Source organism: Nicotiana tomentosiformis, chromosome 5 (assembly GCF_000390325.3).
Source record: "Nicotiana tomentosiformis chromosome 5, ASM39032v3, whole genome shotgun sequence".
NCBI classification, from domain to species: Eukaryota; Viridiplantae; Streptophyta; class Magnoliopsida; order Solanales; family Solanaceae; genus Nicotiana; species Nicotiana tomentosiformis.
In genome coordinates, this window is record NC_090816.1 from 118,279,421 (window position 1) to 118,301,678 (window position 22,258).

General features: G+C 32.2%; 3 protein-coding genes across 4 annotated transcripts; all 3 read right to left on the minus strand.

Annotated features, from left to right (window-relative positions):
• Positions 1-1,225: 1,225 nt before the first annotated feature.
• LOC104090444 (uncharacterized protein At3g28850-like) lies at positions 1,226-2,905 on the minus strand. Its single transcript, XM_009595542.4, has one exon. The coding sequence runs from the start codon at positions 2,629-2,631 to the stop codon at positions 1,489-1,491; it is 1,143 nt and encodes a 380-aa protein (XP_009593837.1). The 5' UTR covers positions 2,632-2,905; the 3' UTR covers positions 1,226-1,488.
• A 13,471-nt stretch (positions 2,906-16,376) lies between these two features.
• On the minus strand, positions 16,377-17,509 carry LOC104096273 (CASP-like protein 4D1). Its single transcript, XM_009602628.4, has 3 exons — positions 17,359-17,509; positions 17,003-17,135; positions 16,377-16,657 (listed from the first exon to the last, which is right to left on the minus strand). The coding sequence occupies exons 1-3, from the start codon at positions 17,472-17,474 to the stop codon at positions 16,514-16,516; spliced, it is 393 nt and encodes a 130-aa protein (XP_009600923.1). The 5' UTR covers positions 17,475-17,509; the 3' UTR covers positions 16,377-16,513.
• A 939-nt stretch (positions 17,510-18,448) lies between these two features.
• LOC104096272 (dnaJ protein homolog) lies at positions 18,449-21,693 on the minus strand. 2 transcript variants are annotated; one of them, XM_009602625.4, is made up of 7 exons: positions 21,524-21,693; positions 21,208-21,395; positions 20,353-20,518; positions 20,120-20,261; positions 19,702-19,978; positions 19,419-19,617; positions 18,449-18,987 (listed from the first exon to the last, which is right to left on the minus strand). In XM_009602625.4, exons 2-7 carry the CDS (start codon positions 21,355-21,357, stop codon positions 18,668-18,670), a joined length of 1,254 nt encoding a protein of 417 aa, XP_009600920.1. In that variant the 5' UTR covers positions 21,358-21,395; positions 21,524-21,693; the 3' UTR covers positions 18,449-18,667. The 2 variants fall into 2 exon arrangements, with proteins under 2 accessions (XP_009600920.1, XP_009600921.1); XM_009602626.4 differs by having other exon boundaries at positions 21,208-21,420; positions 21,524-21,659.
• Positions 21,694-22,258: the final 565 nt, after the last annotated feature.

The following is a 22,258-nucleotide window of genomic DNA, read 5'->3' on the forward strand; positions in this document are numbered from 1 at the left end:
AAGCCTCCTCAAACCAATATAGAAGGCCGTTAGAGTTAGGGGTAAAATTAGGACAAAAAATAACAATGAGAAATTTTATGAGCCAATAAATTAACGAAAGATATTTATAAGACAAATTGAATACGGCATGGGCACCTTTAGATCTTTTCCCTTCTTTTTTTTTTGGGTTTAAATTTTTTTGTTTGTTATTGTTGGCACCAGGCTATTGAAACAAAATTGAGAATAAGAAGAGAGCGTGTCCAAACAAAAAAAGAGCAAGAAAAATAATAAATAAAGCAAAGACCAAATAAAATAAAAACGAAACAGGAGAAAGTTCAAGCTCGAAACAGCAAAATGCAACTTTTTGATATATTGAAAGCACTACTTAAGATTGCACCTTCAGTATAATTTGAAAAAAAAACAACCAAAGGCGTGATTAAAGATCACACATTCAGTGTATTTTGTTATAACATTAATCACGAAATGAGTTCCTTTTTCTTTTATTTTTACTAGAATATTCAAACTTTTGTTGTAAAAGGTATGTTTGAAAGATAAAACAAGAGATAGAAAAGCTAGGTTCGATGCAAAAACAAGAATCATGGAACGTCATTAACGTTCAGTCTTTCTCTTTCTTGTGCTATGTATATATAAAGTTAAACACGTGGTCCTTCTCTAACTGTGCCAATAAAAAACAAACAAGCACAGATAGATATTTGTCTTTACCTATGTCTAAATAAATTGTCTTTCTACATTTTTTAATCATCTGGACATAAGAAAAGCTTTTAGTATAGTGGCATAAATGACTCAAATACTTCTTTATGCCATAGCTTTGAATTTTAAGTGTGACTTTTTTGCAATTTTTATTTCTAAAGGGCAACCCCTACTTGATTCTAAACTCTAAAGGTATCTACTGGCCAATTTCACTTCCCTTTTACTGATCTGTTTAGGCAAAATATTTCGGTTCCCCCAAACAAGATGGCCACAAACTTAGTTTCCACATCTCAAATATTGAGAATTGTTGCCACAATCTAACATCAACCCAATCGTGAGAAAAATATTCTTTCGATTATGAAAACTACAAGAACCTCATTGAATAGTCCAACTATCAATGGGAGAAGGTTTGTACTTATATCAAGATTAAACAAGAGGTATCGAAAATAATATACGAAATGAAAGGTTGGAAACAGAGCTGGAAATGAGCATACTTCATAAAGCACCTTAGCAATTACCAGTAATACTCCTATCAGACATAGTCTCTTTTTTTACACAATTAACGAATAGGCTTCATTTTTCATTCCAAACACCAAACATGCCCCAAAAATCTCAGAAAGAGAACACACAAGGCAAGAAACCAAATATTATTTTTCCCACTTGGAGATGGTAGTAATCTTTCTACCAAAATATGTAATGGAAAATAACATTTCAACTCAAAACACAAAGACAAAAGAATGTTACACCCTCAAAATATGAGGAATACAAAAAGGAACAAACAATCAATTGAATTACTATTCAACAACAATAAGGGCACACAATCAATCCATTCTCATTACATTCAGGGCATTTCATTGCCTCAACCCCATCTTCAACCACAATTTTCTGACTCCCATTACACTTAAAACACACAATAAACCTCATTCCAACACAACCTTCACATGGACATTGAAATTGATCAATTGGAATTCCTTCAAGTAATGGCCTAAACTTCCCTTGTTCATGTAATGTCAATACTTCTTCAGCTCCACCAATATATCTTCCCTTAATAAACAGCCTCGGCGGCACAACTTTCCCATCCAAAATTCTCCATAATTCTTCCTTAAACTCCGAATGCATAGAAATATCTCTCTCGAAAAATATAACACGAAAATTCTCTAACAAAAATCGAATACTATGACATTCCTCAAACGTTTTTCGTATCCCTCTAAGGCCTGTTGTGTAAAGAATTACTGAATCACATCCTCCAGGGGGACATTTCTCTTCAAATTCCAATAAGGGGTCTATAATTTCCTCAATTTTTCGTGTTTTTAAAGGCGGTTCATTTTCTTCTTCGTCTTCTTCTAATTCTTTTTCTTCTAAAGGTTTGAAAATCTTTTCCTCATTCTTGGCTTTTCTTTCTGCTTCTTGAGCTTTTACTACCATTACTGCTTCCTCAAATGCAGCTAGAAGTTTGGGATCAAAAAGAGTACCTGAATCCAAATCCGGCCGCCTAAAATTCAACACATCAAGTTCTGAAAAAGGAGCAACTTTCTCATCAAAAGTCTCAACCTTTGACTTCAATGAGCTGAAATTCTCCACATTTTCTTTCAAAGGTTCAGACTTTTTCACCTTTAAATCAGGTCTAATGTTCTCTTTATCGTCCATTTCGTCGTCGAGCTCCATTTCTTGATCATCAAGATCTTTCATTAGCTCACAAACATCAATAATCTCAGGGTCTTGTTCATGTACATTGTTTTGAATATTCTTTTTGGGATTTTCATTGACCTGAATTGGGGTTAGTGGAGAGTGAAAGTGGGATTGAGAATTTGAATGAGGTGGTGAAGTGTACTGAATATACCCATCTGATGCATTTGAATGGAGGATTCTTTCTGGCTTCAAATACCCAATTGTTTTTATTGTCTTCAATTTCTTGAGTAGCTTTCCCTTCATAGCCCTCATTTCTTGAAATCTGAAAATGGGCTTTGGAGAAAGATTTTGGGGATAAGAATGAGTGAAATTGGGAAGCAAAAATCTTGATTTTGGTAAGTGAAAATCTTGTCTTGCTGATAGCCCCAGGGGGGGAGTGAGAGGGATAGGAGAAAGATGATGCTTTGGTCTTAACGGCTAGAAACTGTTGAGTGGTACTTTTTAAATTTGAAAATTAATTGAGGGGAGGAATTATTATCCTGATTTAGGGTGCACGGTAGCAAATTATGCACCCTTGACACCTAGTCCTATGCTAAATAATGTCCACTATATTACATGTGTTATTTTGTGTTGTGCTCTGTCTTTATTCACTTACTTTATACTCTGTTAAACAGTGACATCTCATATTATTCGTAAGCAATTTAAAAGGGACAATTTGTATACTAGAATAAAAAGGTTCAACGTTCATACAAGTAATAAGAATTCGTTATCAAGAAAGAAAAACGAAAATTTAAACTTACTCGCCTCAATTAGTGAAGACAACACTTATAAATTGGTGTAAGTATGTAAAGAATAGGCTATTTCGAAGTATTTAATTAGGTAGGAAACAAATAGAATTACGTCTTCCCATATTAACAATAGTATCTTCTCAATGGTGAATCCAAGATTTAAAAGTCATGAGTGGATAAATTTTTTAAAAGAAGAGGGAATAATTTTAATTGTGGGTGCTCACTCAATATTAATCTAAATTATTTTGTTAATTACCTATGTAAATCTACTAAATCTAGTCAAAAGCAATGAGTGCTTAAGCACCCAGAAGTCTCCATACAGACAGGGCCGGCCTAATGGCCAAGCAAGTAAAGCCGTTGCTTAGGGTCCCTTATTTGTAGGGGCCCAAAAATTTTCTAACAGTTAATGTATTTGTCTATTTTTTTTTTTTTTAACAATATTAAGTATTTGAAAAGGAAAAAAAATTAAAGTTTCAAGGAAAGGGGGCCGCTGGAGAACAATTGAAGCATGAAGTTGTTTCATGTTGAAGCTAAAACTTCATGCTAATATAGCATGAAGTTGTTTCACATTGAAACTAAAACTTCATGCTAATGCATGCTGAAGTTATTTATCCTACAGTCTATAGTTTTGTCATGAATTTTATCTGAAACTTCAGTCTAAACATGTTGAAGTTATTTAGTTCGTTTACAAAAACTTCAAACTAAACATGCTTAAGTTATTTAGTTCATTTGCTAAAACTTCAGACTAAACATGCTTAAGTTATTTAGCTCATTTGCTAAAACTTTACACTAAATATGCTTACATTTTTTAGTTCATTTGCTAAAACTTTAGACTAAACATGCTTAAGTTTTTTACTTGTAGTATGTAATTTTCTAATGAGTTTTTGCTAATGCATGCTAAAGTTATTTAGTTCATTTGCTAAAACTTCAGACAAAACATGCTGAAGTTATTTAGTTCATTTGCTAAATTTAAGACAAAACATGCTGAAATTATTCAGTTCATTTGCTAAAACTTCAGACTAAACATGCTTAAGTTTTTGTCTTGCAGTATGTAATTTTCTAAAGAGTTTTTGTTAATGCATGCTTAAGCTATTTAGTTCATTTGCTAAAATTTCATACCAAAACATGCTGAAGTTTTGTAACGCAGTCTACAATTTTGTCCTGAGTTTTATCCGAAACTTCAGGCTAAACAAGCTGAATTTTTTTAATTTATTTGCTAAAACTTCAGCCTAAACATGCTTAAATTTTTGTCCTGCAGTTTATCAATAGTCTTTTATAATAAAAGGGCAAAATCATCTTTTTAAAACGCTTTTAACAAAAATAAATGGGTATGGATGCAAACGGAAAAATAAAACGGGTATAAGTTAAAAAGATGCGACCAAATAGGGCGCCCCATGCAATTTTTACCATTTATGTACCATCATTATTATAAATGGGCCTACATTCTTTTTATCTCTTTTTATCTTTCTCTGCAAAAGTCCCTCTGTTTCAATTTAGATGAGGTAGTTTGACTCGGTACGGAGTTTAAGACCAAAAAAAAGGATTTTTGAAACTTGTGATTTTAAAAGTTTAAGAGGTAAAAGTTTTGTGGGGCCATGACATTTGTGTGGTTATAAAAGCTTCTCATTAAGGGTATAATGGGTAAAATGAAGAATTTAAAGTTGAATTATTTCCAATTATAGAAACGTGCCATTCTTTTTGGAACGGACTAATAAGAAAAGTGTGTCATCTAAATCGAAACAGATGGAGTAAATTTTACTCTTCTATTGTCCCTTTGGCCTTCTCTACATTCCAATCTCATTGAGTCACTATCACAAAATAAAATAGCAGAACACAAGTACCATATGTTTTATTTGTTCTCAAGTATTTTGGCGTTACATCAAGAATTTTGAAGTAGCAAAAGCTTATGATTGTTCTATATTTTATTATTTACATCTACTTTTTAATTTTTTGGATATATTTTCTTTGTAAGTATATATTGTCTTTTTAGTTATTTATTAGAGTTTTAATATGTCAACTAGAAAATATGAATCTCGACGTTCAAAACGTCAAAAAAGGAAAAGGATTGAAACTCTAATACAATCCCAAAAGGAGCACTTGATAAATTTGTAGCGAATAGTAAAAATTTTAAATCAAAAAATGTGAAAGATTTTATGATAGATGAACAAATCGCTAATATAATTGAGATAGATAATAATAAAATTCAAGAAGAAGAGGAAGGAGGAGAAGCTGATGAGAAACCTAACATATATCCTCAAGAAAAACAAGAAGTTCTAAATAAGTTGGATAATTATACTCCTAGGAACATATATGATCCTAGTCAATGGACTAGTATAGATACAAAGTTGAGAGATCTATTGATATTGATTAGTAAACATATTCTTTATCAATTGAAAATAATTATTAGAAGAAACCGATTATAAACAAATTATTAATAACTTCGCATTTCAAAAAGCTAGAAAAATAAATTCAAATAAAATTATGAGTTTTCTTCTATAACAAAAATCTTAGGGGCCCTTATTGAAGTTTGGCTTTAGGCCACAAATATCATTGAGCCGCCCCTGCATACAGATCCGCCATTATGTCTTCTCTATCGATGAGGGATGTGATGGACAATTCCGGAAAAAACGGTTTTCCTTATATGGACGTCGTGACGTAAATCTAAATTATAGCTTGTTTGGCCAAGCTGGAGAAATCAGTTTATTTTGATAAGTGCTTTTGAAAAAAGTACATTTGGAGAGAAGCATTTTGTGTTTGGTTAATCACTCTGAAAAGCACTTTTGAGCAATAATTTGTGTTTGGCCAAGCTTTTCAGAAAGTACTTTTAAGTATCAAATTACGAATAAGGACATGAATAGATTTACTTAATAGTTAATATTATAAGTAAATAAATAATCTTAAAAATTTGTTATTAGAGGCAATAATTAAATTTCTTCATTTTATTTAAGTAAAATATGAAAATAAAATTTAAAAGTACTTAATTCTTTTAATATAAGTTAAATATATTAAAATTCATTCAACAAATATAAAAGCATCCACCCCTAAATTAAGTCACTATATATTAGAAAGTTATCCTAAAAATAATAAGAAATATTTATACATTAATATCCTAAGTATTAGGTTTAACAGTTATTTTGGTATATACTATATTTTGTTAAGGGTATTTTTGGTAAGAAGATAAGTCAAAACTGCTTGTGTTTCTACTTTTGGGAAGAAACTATTTTTTTCTACTTCTCAGAAATTACTTCAACTTCTTCCCAAAAATACTTTTTTCTCCCAAAAAAGCTTGGCTAAACATCTCAAGTTAAGAAAAAAAAAATATTTTTGAGAAGAAAAAAAAAAATAAAAATTGGAAACTTGGAGTGACTTCCCTAGCTGGCAAGTATATGGCAAGATCATTTGACTTTGTTGGAGGCTGTGATAACGGTCATAATACTACTTGAGGGGACTTTGCTGCCTTTTAATTTTAGCCTCTTTTATTAAAGTAATGACCCCTGATAGGGAGTGACCATCATTTTTCGTTCGCTATTACAATATAAAACAGAAAAGAGATATGAAGCTATCAATCTGTCAAAAATGGAAGCTACCAACTTTTGAATTTATAAATTACTCATAAAAGCATAAATGCAAATAAACCTTTTAGGAAGGACTTTTAACATCTTAATTCATTGTCTTTAGAAATGAAAACGTAATTGGTTCCAAAATGAATGCATTGGTCAGTGACACAACCGTGTTTACCAAAGGAATTCAACTAAATTCTCTTCGTCATAATATTATATTATATACGTAGGTGGCAATTCTTTTATTTGTCTATATATATAAATTATTGAATGTCCTATACACACAAGAGTATTTTTTGAATTCCCTAGATGTAATTCTTATCTCCTCCACTACATGACCCTCATCTTTTATTTTTAAATTGCTTTACTCTTTGCCAACATTAAACTCATGTTACAAGTTAGCTTTCTATTCTACTTAGGACCATTTGTCCATAGATTTTTTTTTCAGAATTTTTTTTATCAAAAATATGTTTGTCCGTGAAATTTTATAAGTTTTTGAAAAAAATTCGAAAATGAGTTTTTCAAAAATCAAACTCTTTTTCCGTATTCACAAAACTGCAATAATTTTTCAAGTGAAATGCATGACCAAATATTAATTTTTAACTTAACTCCAAATGCTATTATTTTTTAAATTATAATTTTTATGTCCAAACGTCTACTTAGTTGTTTGTTTGGATAAAAATTCAGGAAATAAGCTTATGTCTGCCTTTTTATATTCGGCTTTTTTCTCTATTTTTAATACATTCAAATTGAAGGGACTTCTTTAAGATGTATGTTTATGTATTTTGGGACTATGTATTGACTTTTCAAGTGTAGCACAAACAGTTACGTTCACTCAAACTTCTCATTTTCTTAATCCCCACTACATAACCTCGCAACCGCTACATCATCAATATTTACCATCATCTTCTCATCTTTCTTCTCTTTTTCCCCAAGAAAAATATCAATGGAAATGCGAAATTACCATTATTTGATAACATTTGCACTATTATTGCATCAATCATACGCTATGCAATATTTAGTAGGGGACTCTATTTGGACTATCCCTCCTATGAATAACTTCTACACCAACTGGTCTTCTTCCCAAGTTTTCTTCCCTGGAGATACTCTGTGTAATCCTCAATTTTTTAACTCTTAGTTTACAGAATGCTTTTTTTATTTTGTGAAGATATAATTAATTCATAGACGAATATTACTGGATTTGTAGTATTAGAATTATTCTCATATTTTCTTATACTTAGATCCTTACTACTAGCTATCCGTTATTTTTTCCGCTTCGTTTTCCTTATCATCTTGTCTTGCTATTGTCACTACTTGTTGTTTGCTGTTTCCTTTTTTATTTTTTCTTGAGCCGAGTAACTATCGAGAACAACATCTCTACCTTCACAAGGTAGGGGTAAGGTCTGCGTATACACTATCCTTCCCAGATCCCACTTGTGGGATTATACTAGATTTTTTGTTGTTCGCTGTTGTTAAATATGGAGTAGTACTGAATTTGTTTATCTTATGTTTCTATTATTTGGGGCATGCAGATTTTGACTTTGATCCAGAACTTTACAATGTGATGCAAGTATCAAGAAGAGAATACGGACTTTGCACTGCTAATCACCCTTACAAGGTTTACACAGATGGTCCAGCCAACATTACTTTGATGGAGCCAGGGGTTTTTTACTATATGTGTAGCATCTTAAACTACTGTGCTTTAGGCCAGAAATTGGGTGTCACTGTCCTTCAAAACTACTCATCCAACTCCGCACCATCGCCTAATTCGCCTTCGCCTCCCCCGAGTTAGCCTGCCACCTTTTGTTGGCAGGGACCGATATAGAGTGTAATGTATGGATTCAGCAAACTCAGTAGCTAATTAAAGTTAGATCTATGTATATGTTAAGAAATCCATAAAATATGAATAAATATATCAAATTCCAAACCTAATTGTTAGTACTTGAGATTCGGGTTAATTCCACATATGGTCATCAAACTTATCATTTATTTCACAAAAGTCACTTATCTATTTTTCATCACTTAAAAATCACTCAATTTTACATTTGTAACTTAAAAATCATTCTAGTTCAAAACCTATAAAATATCCAATAAAAAATATGACATGGCATTACATTTAATTAAAAAAATCTAACAATAATGCCACCTAAGCTTAAATAGACCATATCTAAGTTAGACCCATTTCTTCCTCAGCTCGATTTCGGTCGATTTTTTGAATATTAGTTTTAATTTACTTTATAAGAAAAAACGACCGATTTCGGTCGGTTTCTTAAAAAGTAAATTTCGCGGGATTCTAAAATAATTTCCCGTATTTTTGTGAAAATAAGTTCTTATTAGCTTGTTGTTCTTGTCTATAAGTGGTACATTTATATGTTATGTGAGATTGAGGTCGGTCGGTTTTCCAAAATATTTTAATTTTTAATTTTTTTTACGAAACCGACAGATTTCGGTCGGTTTTTTTTTTTTGGCGAAAATGCGGGAAACTATTTTAGAAGCCTGCAAAATTTATTTTTTAAGAAACCGATTGAAATCGGTCGGTTTTTCATATAAAATAAGTTAAAACTAATATTCAAAAAAACCGACAGAAATCGGGCTGAGGAAGAAATGGGTCTAGCTTAGATATGATCTATTTAAGCTTATGTGGCATTATTTTTAGATTTTTTTAATTAAATGTAATGCCATGTCATATTTTTTATTGGATATTTTATAGGTTTTGAATTAGAATGACTTTTAAGTTACAAACGTAAAGTTGAATGACTTTTAAGTGACGAAAAATAGATAAATGACTTTTGTGAAATAAATGATAAGTTGGATAATCTTCAGTGAAATTAACCCCTTGAGATTCCTATTCTAAAATTTCGAACCCATAAAATTTAAATCCTGAATTCACCTCTTTCACTAGAACCAAATATTGTTTTCCTGGTCTCTCTCTCATTAGCTTTATTTGCTGTTAAGATTGATCTTGTAACCTACAATGGAGTTATATCTTTGGATGGTTTGAATTTGGTGTTATCTTAGTGTTTTTACTTTGATTTTAAGACATCAAGTTAAGTATATAGTGGCACTTTCTTCTTCATCACTACATAGTCATTGATTTATAGTCATGTCTCAATCTAAATGCAACTATAGTAGGGGTGTACAAGGAAAACCGATAAATCGTATCAAACCGATAATCTGAGTTAAATTGGAAAAAAAACTCGATGTGGTCTGGTTTGGTATTGGAAAATAAAACCCGACCATAATTGGTTTGGTTTGGTTTTAACTAAAAAAAGTCAAACCGAAAACAAACCAACCCGATAGTACATTTATATAAGTTTTAAAAATATTTATACATGCAAATATATATTGTAATGTAATTTATAAATATTTTTAAAACTTTTTCACAGTTTTATCTTTTAATGTATTATTTCAAGTTTAGACTTAACATTCTTGAATGGTAAATAAATTTTAAATCCCATAAATGTAGTAACTCAAACAAAGTTCAAATTAATACTAATGCTAACAAAAGAAATTCAATTCAATACTAGGAATGACGATAGTGTTGGATAATCATTTTAGTTTTATATTGGTTTATAATGAAAATGCATAATTTAGTTTATCTTTTTCTTTAGTGCTTAGTTATGTAATTAATATTAGTACTTATTAGCTATACTTATTTTAGCATGACCTATATAGTATTTTTAGATTATGTTAATTTTCATTATCGCTTATTAATTAGCAATATTTATTTTATATAATTTTATTATTTTATCTTTGTTATTGAATATTTTAGTATAATGCTATGACTTATCTCATATTATTGTGTTAGTTTCTTGGAAAATACATTATATAATTGTATTTTACTAGGACTTAAGAAATATTTGGAGTACAAGTTATATATTTTATGCTATGAAGACTTTACCGGAAAAAAATCCGAAAAACCTGAGAAAAAACGAGATTGAAAAACCCGACTTTGTTGGTTTGGTTTGATTTATAAATTTAAAAACCCGACACCATTGATTTGATGTGATAATTGAAAAATCCGAACTAACCCGACCTATGTACCCCTAAACTATAGTATGATGATTGGTTTCTTAGGTGTACTGTATTGTATTATGATATATTATGAGTTGTGTGAGCATGTCTGATTATAGAAAAAAATCTGCCGAATTATCGCATATTATGGATGGGATTGATAGGATATTTGAAAGTTTAGATGCTCCAATCGTAAGCCGACTCCAACTTAAATTATTTGGAAGTGAAGGCGTTGTTGTAGATGTCGTGATCATAGCTCATGTTGTGATTTACTATTGCAACTTTTGAAATGATCAATTTTCTCTTTTTTCAATTTAAACTATATATATATATATATATATATATATATATATATATATATATATATATTAACTTCAACCAAATATTATACGAATATCTTTTCAGATGACGTGAGTAGGAAATAATCCAAATAATATAGGGTTTACCAACTCTAGTAATTAGAACGAAACCATTTAAGAATCCACCTGTAAATTAAATTGCAGCTGCCCTGACACCAACCAAGTGGTAGTCTAACTGGCTATCTATTAATTTTATGTTTCTACGCAAATTTAAAAATTATTATCCGATAATGATTAGATGCGCACGTACCATATAGCAACTGGAATATCTATACATGAAGATTTAAATAAATTTTGCTTGATTGACTAAATCACCTAATCCCTGGTAATTTCTTGTTATTATACAGCTTTTCTTCTTTCTTTGGATTCTTCTTTATCCTTAACTTCATCTGTAGTTTTTCATCAACTAATTGCTTCATTTGTTGTGCCCAGTATTCCTTTCTTTCTTTTTTTTATCCCTCCTGAGGAGTTTTCATTTTGCTCTCTCGAACCCCGAATCTTACTAGAACGAACAATATTTATCACCTGAGCAACTCTCTCTTCTCAAAAATTAAAATTTTGTTAATAATCATTATGTCAATATCCCCAACCGCGCCTCTCCAAGGAGATATTCTACTTGCTAAAATGTAACAATCTGAATATTGTTGTATAACTGAGTTCGAAACTTAATGATCTAGAAATTACTGTTTCCAGTTAGAACCTTCCTAACTATGCTAAAAGAAGACGAACAATCAATTTCTTTATCTTCAAGTCAATACACACAAATGTATATGTAGCAATATTATCAAAAACTTTTACACGATGGTTCGAATAAAAGATCATAATTTTTAATTAATTTTGATTTTTATGTATAGATTATGATCATTTACATGTCACAATTTAAAATCTAAAAAATTGTCAGAACAATTATTTCTTTGCATCTCCAGATCTCTAATATGCCCTCCACTACATGCCTTGGAACTCGTACAGTGTGAAGTTATTAACCACTTGTTTTTTTATTTATTTGTCAGCTCAAAGCCATCTATGCAATTGACTATATGCACGATCGATTTGCCTTATTCTTTATTAATTCTTCGATTACAACTTTGCCTGTTTATTTTCTTTGGCCTATGGCAATCAATGCACATCATTGTGTCATTGTGTGGCTATTTTCAGTGTATGTAGAACAAGGGGAAAAAAACTCTGCTTGAAATAAATACTATACTTGTGGACCAGAGAAAACAATCTGAAGATCAATGTAAGATTAGAATTTTGGGCGAAATGACATCAAGTAGCCATTCTAAAGGGTTGTTATTTAGAAATTAGTTAGTGTGTTTTGAATTTTAATTTTCTAGTTTAATTTTTCAGGATACAAAAACCTGAAGTTAAGATTTTTAGTTTAAATTTCAGGACAATATAAGTACTGACTAATCCCTAAATAGCAGCCCAAAAAATGGCTATTTGTGTACTTCCCCCATAATTTTGTGCAAGTTCCTTTTTGTAGGACTTACTATATTAATTTATACGTTTGGAGTAACCTAAAGTGTATAGTACTTTGCAGTATTTACCGGACAAGGAAAACATGACAGAATCAAAAAGAAAAATTACACCAGAGGAAAAAAAAAACTATGTGACTTCTTTTCAATCAGTTTAAGTTTTGACTTCTTTTCATCTGTTTAAGTTTTGATGTACACAGAGTTATCCCAATAATTGTATTGGTGGAAGGTGGATTCAAAAACACAATAAAAATAAAAGTAAAAAGAACTGAAAAGGAAAAGAAACCATCTACCTTCTTGAATTTGTTGATGAGGAGTAATTAATGGACTCAATTTTCCTTGTTGGAAGGGAACCACTTTCTTTTTTTGTATAACTATTTGGTATGCAGTATTCATTGCGCGTTGCATATAACCAATCAAAGAGGAACTACCTCAACCAAAGGAGAAGGAAGTGGAGAATTTCTACAAATAGGACAAGTGGGATGAAGCCTAAGCCAAGGGTCAATACAAATGAGATGAAAAAGATGGCCACAATTAGGCAATAGCCTAAGCATATCTTTATCTTTATAATCAGCCAAACAAATAGAACAGCCAGAAGAAGATGCAGTGTCCCCTACTTTGTGAGCCTTAACTTGTGCATATAATAACTTTGGATAGGTCCGTATAGTATTTTCATCGAGACCTTGTTGAATAAAAATCATTTCATTTTCAACTGTCGTTATTGTTGTTGTTGTTATTGTGGCAGAATTGTTGCGAGATCGCATTCGAATGTACAAATAAGAAGCATAGGTAATGACTATGAGGATTATAAGAATTCCAACAGAAAATATAAAGCCATAGCTAGAGTAATTTAATCTGTTTTCACCTAATTCTTCTGGAGTGCCTTCACTCAGTTCACCACCTTCCATATATGGAAATGAAGATGGTATTTGGGCGTCAAGAAAAGTATGTAGTATTTCTTTTTTTTCTAAAAGAAATCGTGGAGAAAAGACGGGGGTTTTGAACAATGGAGGGTAGGGAAAATGAGTTTGAGAGAAAGAGAAAAGGGAAGATGGGTTTTAATGTGGAAATTAAATTTATATATGTAACTATAAAGAAATAGCTTTTGATGTCACGAAAGAACAAGCAAATTGAGTATTCCTTCATTTTTAATTTTTAATTAAAGATCTAGGGTTTAAGCGTGAAATGAAATAATCTTTGAAAGAAAGCAAGTGAAATTTTCCGATCCAAAATCCGAATAAGACATGTTCAAAAAAAATAATGAATACCAAGTGAAAATAAAAACAAGAAAAAACTTAAAAGGAAAGAATTTTTTTTAAAATCTTTTTCTTTATTTGTTTGAAGTGGTGAAAGGTTGAAAGATTTTTCTGGAGTAAATTTTTTTAACGTTTTCGGTTATTGCATAAACTAAAAAAAATTCTCTAATAACATTGGGTTGAAAAAAATCAAATTTTATTTTTTTTCGCCATTAAAAAATATTTAGAGAAAAACTTTTTCACTTGTTTTTGAAACAAATGCTACTCTACGATCTATCATTTTAGGACGTTGACTCATTTAGTGTCCGTAAAAAGGAAAAGATCTTTTTTGTTTATGTTTGAAATTAACTGACTGGTGGAAGAAAAACTCGTGCGGGAAATTGGAGTTGGAGAGGGAGAATTATGTTAGGTTAGAGTCAGATCTAAGATTTTAAATTTATCGAGTATTTGTAATTCTTAAGTTAATATATGATAATAATTGAGTTTATATATATATATATATTGGGTCTTAATCAAAAGTTATCTTGTGTTAGGTATATATTATTTAAGCTTAATGACTCAGCTTATGTGCTCTGTGTAGGTTGAATTATTTGTCATAATCTCTTATAAGAATCTATAATACAGTTGTGATAAGATTACATAAGTTTATTCGTGCCAAAATTGAGATCGTAGACATGCTCATTTCCAATATATTCCTTTTTCAAATACAGATAATTGGTCCTTGTTATAAATCCATTTGGCTAGAAATTTATGATATTCTATTTAAAATTCCCATGGAACAGTAACGTTTATGGTCCAATAATAATGCATTTAACATAATTTTCTCGTCGTTTATTCGTTTAAGAAAGGGTACGACTAACTTGATTAATAAATATATAATTGCAGATGAAACAGATAATGATAAAGCTAGAAATCAAATTGCAAATCGTTGACTTTATGTCAACATTTGGTGTCACGAACGTCATCGTTTTAAATAGAATAAAGTTTTTGGTCATATCTGTTACTACTAGTTGATTTATAAATATTTCGGACTTATATATTATTACTTTTTTTTTGTTTCCTAACCGGTGTCCGGTACTTGCACTGAAACCGACTATATCCGGGTTCGCATCGCGTAGGGCCCATTCCGAGAGAAACGCTCCCTACCAACAGTTTTTTCATACCAGGACTCGAACTCGAGACTTGTGGTTAAGGAAAGAGCAGTCACATCCATTGTATTATTACTTTCTGTTGGTGAGAGATAGCAAAGCCCATTCACGTCAAGAAAATTTACTTTTTAATTTATAGCATATTTGGTCGTGCTTCTAAAATTAGTTTATTCTAAAAAGTATTCAAAAGTGTGATGAAAAACACTTTAGGGATGAAACAACTTGTGTTTGGCTAATCGATTTATAAAATACTATTGAACAATAATTAGTGTTTGACCAAATTTGTAAGTGTATTTTTCTTAAAAGTACTTTTAGTTAAAAGCTATTTTATTCTGCTCCTAAAAAAATATTTCTACTTCTTCTCAGAACACGTGTTTCCTTCTAAAAATTTGGTGAAACACTTAACTTTGGAAAAACAAAAATGCATTTGACTAAAAAAAACACGGTCAAATAGGCTATTAATGTGAGAGTTCAAGTCTTATCAAATAATCAAGTTCACACGTAATGTGACATATTGAAAATATAATTAATATTATAAAATAATATTTTCTTAGATTAACAGGGGGTACGCAGAATTTTTAACGAACGGTGTCATCATTTAAAAAACAAATCACTAAAACGACATAAAAGCTAAAAAGTTGAAAAGAGTACCACCAGCAAATCCGGTATTCAGAAGTTGTACATTATAACAAAAGAAGAGAAATTTCTTTTCAAAATTATAGATCTAAATTCGTTTTTTTAGTTATACTAAAATCATTACATGTTATATTTGTTTATTTATTTATCATAGAGCTCAATCCTCGCAGAATCTAATTTTAAACTAAAGTATTTCAAAAATGTTCAAAAAATCTGAGTGAGTCCAATCCGATTAATGTGCATCCGCCCCCGCTTAGTTTTTTAGATGAGATGATTACAGTATTCAAAAAATGGTCACTCGCTAAACTATAAATCACTAGTAGAAACAAATAAAGTATACTAAGGACCCGTTTGGCTATAGATTTTGCCAAAATATATTTGAATTTTTTTGGCAAATACATGTTTGTTCATAAATTTTATCCATATTTTGGAAAATTCCCAAAACCCAAAACCCAAATCCCAAAACGAGGTCAAGAGCTAGTTTTGACCCAAAATATTACTATTACATTTTATAAAAGTTGCTCTAAACTTTTGTATTTTATAAAAGAGCTCACAATTTATTATTTTGTAACAATGTTGCTTCGTCTTTTCGGTCATCTGATAGTGTATTATGTAGTTCATTATAAAAATAATAATTTTGTACCAAATTTATTTATGTTCAGGACTATAGTTTGCGATAATATAATGAATGTTATTAATGAAGGTAATGTTGGGTATTTGTGATAATTTTTAGAACTTGTGGGTATAAGACATGTTTCATATTTTTTTTCAAAAAAAAAGTAAAAGATGTTTTGAAAACTGATGGTCAAATACACCTCATCTTCAAACCAAACTTCACCCAAATCAGATTTTTCAAAACAAATTTGGGAATCTATGGACAAACGCTAGCTAAGATTGTCCGAAACACAAAATACTTGGGCTACAGACTACACTACTACATATAACAATATATGGGAATTCAACTCTTATTATGGAGATTAAAAGAAGAAAAAACAGAGGAAATTGCAGAGAAGAAGAATGCTATCAGAAGAAGACTGGCAGCTACTCCAGAGGTAATTCCATAACCTGTTGTTGCTCCAGTGGCTAATATGTGGGAAGAAACCTGCCCCCAAAACAAAATTACAAAATAAAAGCCGACCCCGATATTATCCGTAAAAGTTTATGTTCTGTGTACTGACAGTTTGAAGAATTTTTTACCTCTTCATATCAAATCCTATATACTTTGATGCGCATTTACTCTCAAACTAATTTTTTTAAAAATTCTTAATATTTTCATTCACCATTAATCATATAATATACAAGTCATTAAGATATCAAATTTGGTACCCACTCAAATAATGTTGCCGCGGTATTGTAAAGTTTTATGAAGATACAAAAAATTTGATTTCATCTTATTAAATTCAATATTGTTCATATATTCGAGTTTCTAAAAAGTATATAGACGTACCTTATCACCATAAAATTCAAAGTGAGTCAAGACATCTCCACAAATGTTTTGGCCAGAGATCATATGAAATATTGTCAAGGCAGTTTGTAGGAATGTGTACACTAATCCAATAACAATTGCAGAGAACGTGTAACTGCAAATTTAATTTACAACCACCAAAAAAATCAACGAGAATTATGCTTCTTTCGATGAAGTTTTGTGTACATATAAATAAATAAATAAAAGAAAAAGACAGCGTGATGTTTTATGTTTTCGCTATGCACGCGGTCCAAGAAAAATTTGGATCGTTCTATTTTGACGGTTGTGACCTCTGATTGTGTGCACGTAGATAAAGGACATAAGTTAACCAAACTTACCGATAAGTAGAAATTTGATTAAAATCATCCGTTGTGGCGAGGACGATGAGTGATATGAGTAGGAAAACAAATGTGAGGATTCTTGCAATTAACATAAACAACGGTTTAATAGCCATGGATGATAGTGGTTTGTGAATCTCAAAACTAACTCTAAACAATAACTTTTTTCTTTATATAGGGTTTTCTTGTAGTTGTATCCACTGGTCAAAACAACAAATCTTACTTTCCAACTTGTTGTTTTACCAGATCAAAGTAAACAACGTAAGCTTCAAGTATCATAATTACTTGTGTGACAAAATGTTTTTTGATCAGATCAAGAACACAAAAAATAAATGTTCTTTTTATTTTTTGTATGAATGGCAGGTTTTCGTTCCTTTCATAGTTTAGTACAGATTGTAAATTGCTAAGACTATTAATCCTCCAGGAGTATTTGATCGACTCTTTCTCAAGTCCGTCATCGGAGATTTATTTAGCAGAAAGGCTAAGAACTAGTCGTCCTGTTTCAATAGGTTGGGCTTAACTCTTAAGTTCATCTATCTAAATGGTAAGCTTATAAGCTGTCAGCTTATTATAAGTACTTTTTGGACTTTATAATTGTCTGCAAATAGCTTTAAGGACATTTAAATCTCATTATAGTAAAAAAAAAATATATATATATATATATATATATATATATACATATCTATAGGATTAAAAACTTTTACTATCGATTGCTCAAGTGTTACCACAATGATGGGATCCCTTCCCCGTTTAGGCTAACTTTTTATGGTTTTACTCTTACCAGTAACGTATGTTTATTATTTGCTCATTCTGTGCTATACTGCTCTGGAGCACATCGTTCTTTTGTAACTCAAAAAGCCAGTCCTCCGTGTTATAACTTTGAACCAGAGAACTAGTGATCTGGTGTCAATGTCATCAAGATCCAACTATCGTCCACCATCCATCTCTGTTCTAGTATAACGAGCAGGCATGCCAATTCATTAGTGAGAAAATACATGTAAATGACTTTCACAAGTTTCCTCAGGCAGGTTCACGTTCGTTTTCACATTCGGACTTGAAATTAAAAAGGATAGAAGTAAGATGCCAGGTGTTCGATTGAATAAAATAACTAACAAATTGCGAATAACATGTAAGCACACTTGCAATTGTCAAGCAGTAAAATTCTGCTTATAGTGTTAGTTTGCATAATAAAGATTCCCAACTCCTTTACTAGTAATCTACCTCCTACCACAGATAGCAACATTCCTGACAATGTCATGGTTTTTACCAGGGGAGAGTAGGCCCTGTTAATTTCTTGAAGCATACCCAATTACTGCTGTGCACATTGGACTCTCTGTGCACCACCAGGCATATCATCATCGTCGTCGTAAGCCTCTTGGGCTGCTTGCTGCTTCCTTCGCATCTCCTCCTCAATGTTCACATCATGCAAAGTGGTCTCCTCACATTCATCCAATTCCATTTCAGACACTTCCATTTTGGGTTTTGGCGGCAGCACCGCTTCAAGGTTCTTGCACTGCTCTGGGGTTAATGACTCAGGGAAATCAACAGTGAAATGAATGTACAATTTCCCTCTCATAAAAGGCCTTTGGTACATTGGCATTCCTTCATCGTTGATAGCCTTAAACTGATCTGCACAGCCAATAGAAATTGTGGTCAGTATCCACGAGATATTTTCAGAACTACAGCCTATCCATCAGAAACCAAAAAGTGAACCACAACCAAATTTAACCAAGGGCAGGAGACAGACAGAACATAGAAAAAACACACATGCGCACGTGCAGAGAGCGAGCGAGCGAGAGAGAGAGAGAGAGAGAGAGAGAGAGAGAGAGAGAGAGAGGCTTAAATACCACATGACTACATGAATCTAAATAGTTGCATAAGAACCTGGGAAGAAAAGGTTCCTATATTTGCCATTTTGACTCATAAATGGCAAATATTTGAGGGCAATGCTAAAAGATTGGCACTGGCCAGGGGAATTAACTGATGAAGCAGCCTATTATGGGAGACTCCAAGTGCATTAAAAATAATCTTTAACGGTCATTAGGGGTTATTGGGCCTACCAGGCTTGACAACTTCGCCAGGTTGGGACTTGATCAGCAGCTGTCTGTTGTCTAGGTGAGTCAAGATGAACTGGAAACCACATAGGGCCTCGGTCAAGGTCAATGTGTGCTCAACAAAAAGATCATCTCCCTTTCGCTTGAACTTAGGATGTTCCTTCTGTTGCAAGATAAAAACTATGTCTCCAGTAATAGTTTCCGGCTGCAAAAGCACAAATCAATGAACTCATGTCAAGATTCAGTTATTATAAACAAATTATTTCAAAAATGTGACTAAATATCTTACCGCTTCATCTGCCTCGCCTGGGAATGTTATCTTCTGCCCATTCTGCATACCCTTCTCCACGTGAACTTCCAACACCTTCTTCTCCTGCACAACCTTCTCTCCCTTACACTGTGGGCACCTATCTTTGTCATTAATTGTCTCACCAGTACCCTTACACTCATTGCAAGGGTGCTGCATCTGCTGGATCATGGATGGACCAAGCTGTCTAATAGAAACTTTCATCCCAGACCCTTGACAGCCAGAACACTTCATTGAAGCACCTGACTTAGACCCTTTACTGGAAATGACAGTATAACACAATCGTGAATGCAAGATATTGTGGCATAGTGAAAAATACTCGCCCCTGGCACACACTACAGTGACTCCATAACAAATGAAAAATGAAGTTGAAACATAACTAATCAAGCTATATACTCACCCCTTGCACTTTGCGCACAATACATTGCGAGATAGTGAAAGCTTCTTTGATGTTCCATTGTAAACATCCTCCAAAGAAACCTTGAGAGGGTGGACAACATCCTCTCCTTTTCTTTGTCTTCTACCTCTGCTGCTTCCACCACCTGGACATCAGAAAAATTGTAGATAAAGTAATTTCACAAACGTGAAAACAAAGAAAGCAAATTCAACTTCAAGCATGTGCAGCAAACATACCTCCAAAGGGGCTTCCGCCGAAGAAGGATTGGAATATGTCAAATGGGTCGTGTCCACCACCTCCACCACCCATTCCTTCCTTGAGAGCGTCCTCACCATACTGATCATATATATCACGCTTCTCCGGGTCACTTAAAACCTCATAAGCTTGGGCAAGCTCTTTAAACTGAAAGAACCAAAAAACCCAAATAATTCATCAACCGTCAATAAGAACCTAATAAGCTCGGGCAAGCTCCTTAAGCTAAAAGAACCAAAGAACAAAACTGATTCATCGAGATATCTCTCAGCTACATACAGAACATAACCAAAACATAACAGTAATTGCAGTTCACAATGTAACAACAACGTACACATTGTGGCTAATTTAGAAGGCATGCAGCCCAATTAATCACAACCTATTTTTTTAATAATTGTGATTACGGGCCAGCTTGAGCCAACCTAGACTAATTTCACGAGGTACCTGCTACCTCCCACCAGCACAGGTACCTGTAAATTTGTCCCCACTGAGGCTTCGACAGATTCATATTTCGACCTCATAGTTTTCAACCCACTTCATTGACCACTAAGTCACACCCTTGGGTGCAGCAATTAATCACAAACTATTAAACCTAAAAAAGATATTATATTAAGGGCAATACCTCTATTAGTTCAGCTAAATCTGAGGGTATAATTAAACAACCACTAAACATTATCAAGTTGCTCGACTTCAACTAAAGCATAAACAATACAAAGAATAAAAATTAACAGATTACAGATCTAAATCAATTCACAGACCAATCTGTACACAGAGGTAGAAGCAATTGCTGAAATAGGTAATCTATAAACACAAGCCCTGGAAAAAAGCAGTAAAATTACCTTTTCAGGATCGCCTCCCTTGTCGGGATGGTTTTTGATGGCGGCTTTACGATAAGCCTTTTTGAGATCATCCTGAGAAGCACTCTTCGGAACTCCTAAGATCTCATAATACTTTGTGTTATCGCTCTTCTTCGGTGTCCTTCCAAACATCTTCTTCTTCGATCGCTTTTACTAAGTCAAAATTCGATCTAAACACCAAAAACACGAATAGATCTACAAAATTAACATCAAAGTTCACTACAAATTACGAAATAAAATCAAACTGTAAAATCGATTAAACAATTAATGTTACAATCATCGATCGATGAGTACGTACCAATGGAAAGTAGCGGCGAGAAGAGGAAGGAGGGGGCGTCTTGACTATCAGGTGAGTCGGGGAATCGAGAAAAGAGAAAGAGGAGTAGCTTCGTGTGTGGGATCCGTGGTTTTATTGGAGCTAGGGAATTGAACGGTCTTGATTCGTTAGGAGTTGGAACATTCTAGAATGCTCCTAATTTCAAAATAAGACTCCTTTTTTAGCTAGTTTTTGACATTCCCAAATTTATTTTAAAAAATCTGATTTTGATCAAATTTGGTCTAAAGATAAAAATTTTCAAAATATATTTCTCTTTAGTTTTAAAAAAATATAAAATGTGACTTATACCCATAAATTTTAAAAACTATCAAAAATACCAAACAACTCTAAAGAAATTTCATACAAAACAAGCAAAACAAATATGAAGAAAATTTATACAAATATTAGCAGTTTTTAGCAAATTACCTTCAAAATTTTATCTTTGCAGTGGATTGCCACAGATTGGCACAACAACTTTGGCGAAAGTTTTCTTCTGTTTATAGAGAAGGCCAAAGCCGCGTGAGTTTAATGAGAGAAAAGTAGGTATATATGAATTAGTTGGGTCATAACAACAGAAAGTGGGCTTTCTTATAAAATATAAAGTTTAGGACAATTTTTGAAACTTTTTTAAATACCAAATAGTAATATTTTAGACCAAAAATAGCTTTTGAGCTAGTTTTGGGATTTGAATTTTAGAATTTAGAGATTTGCCAAAAT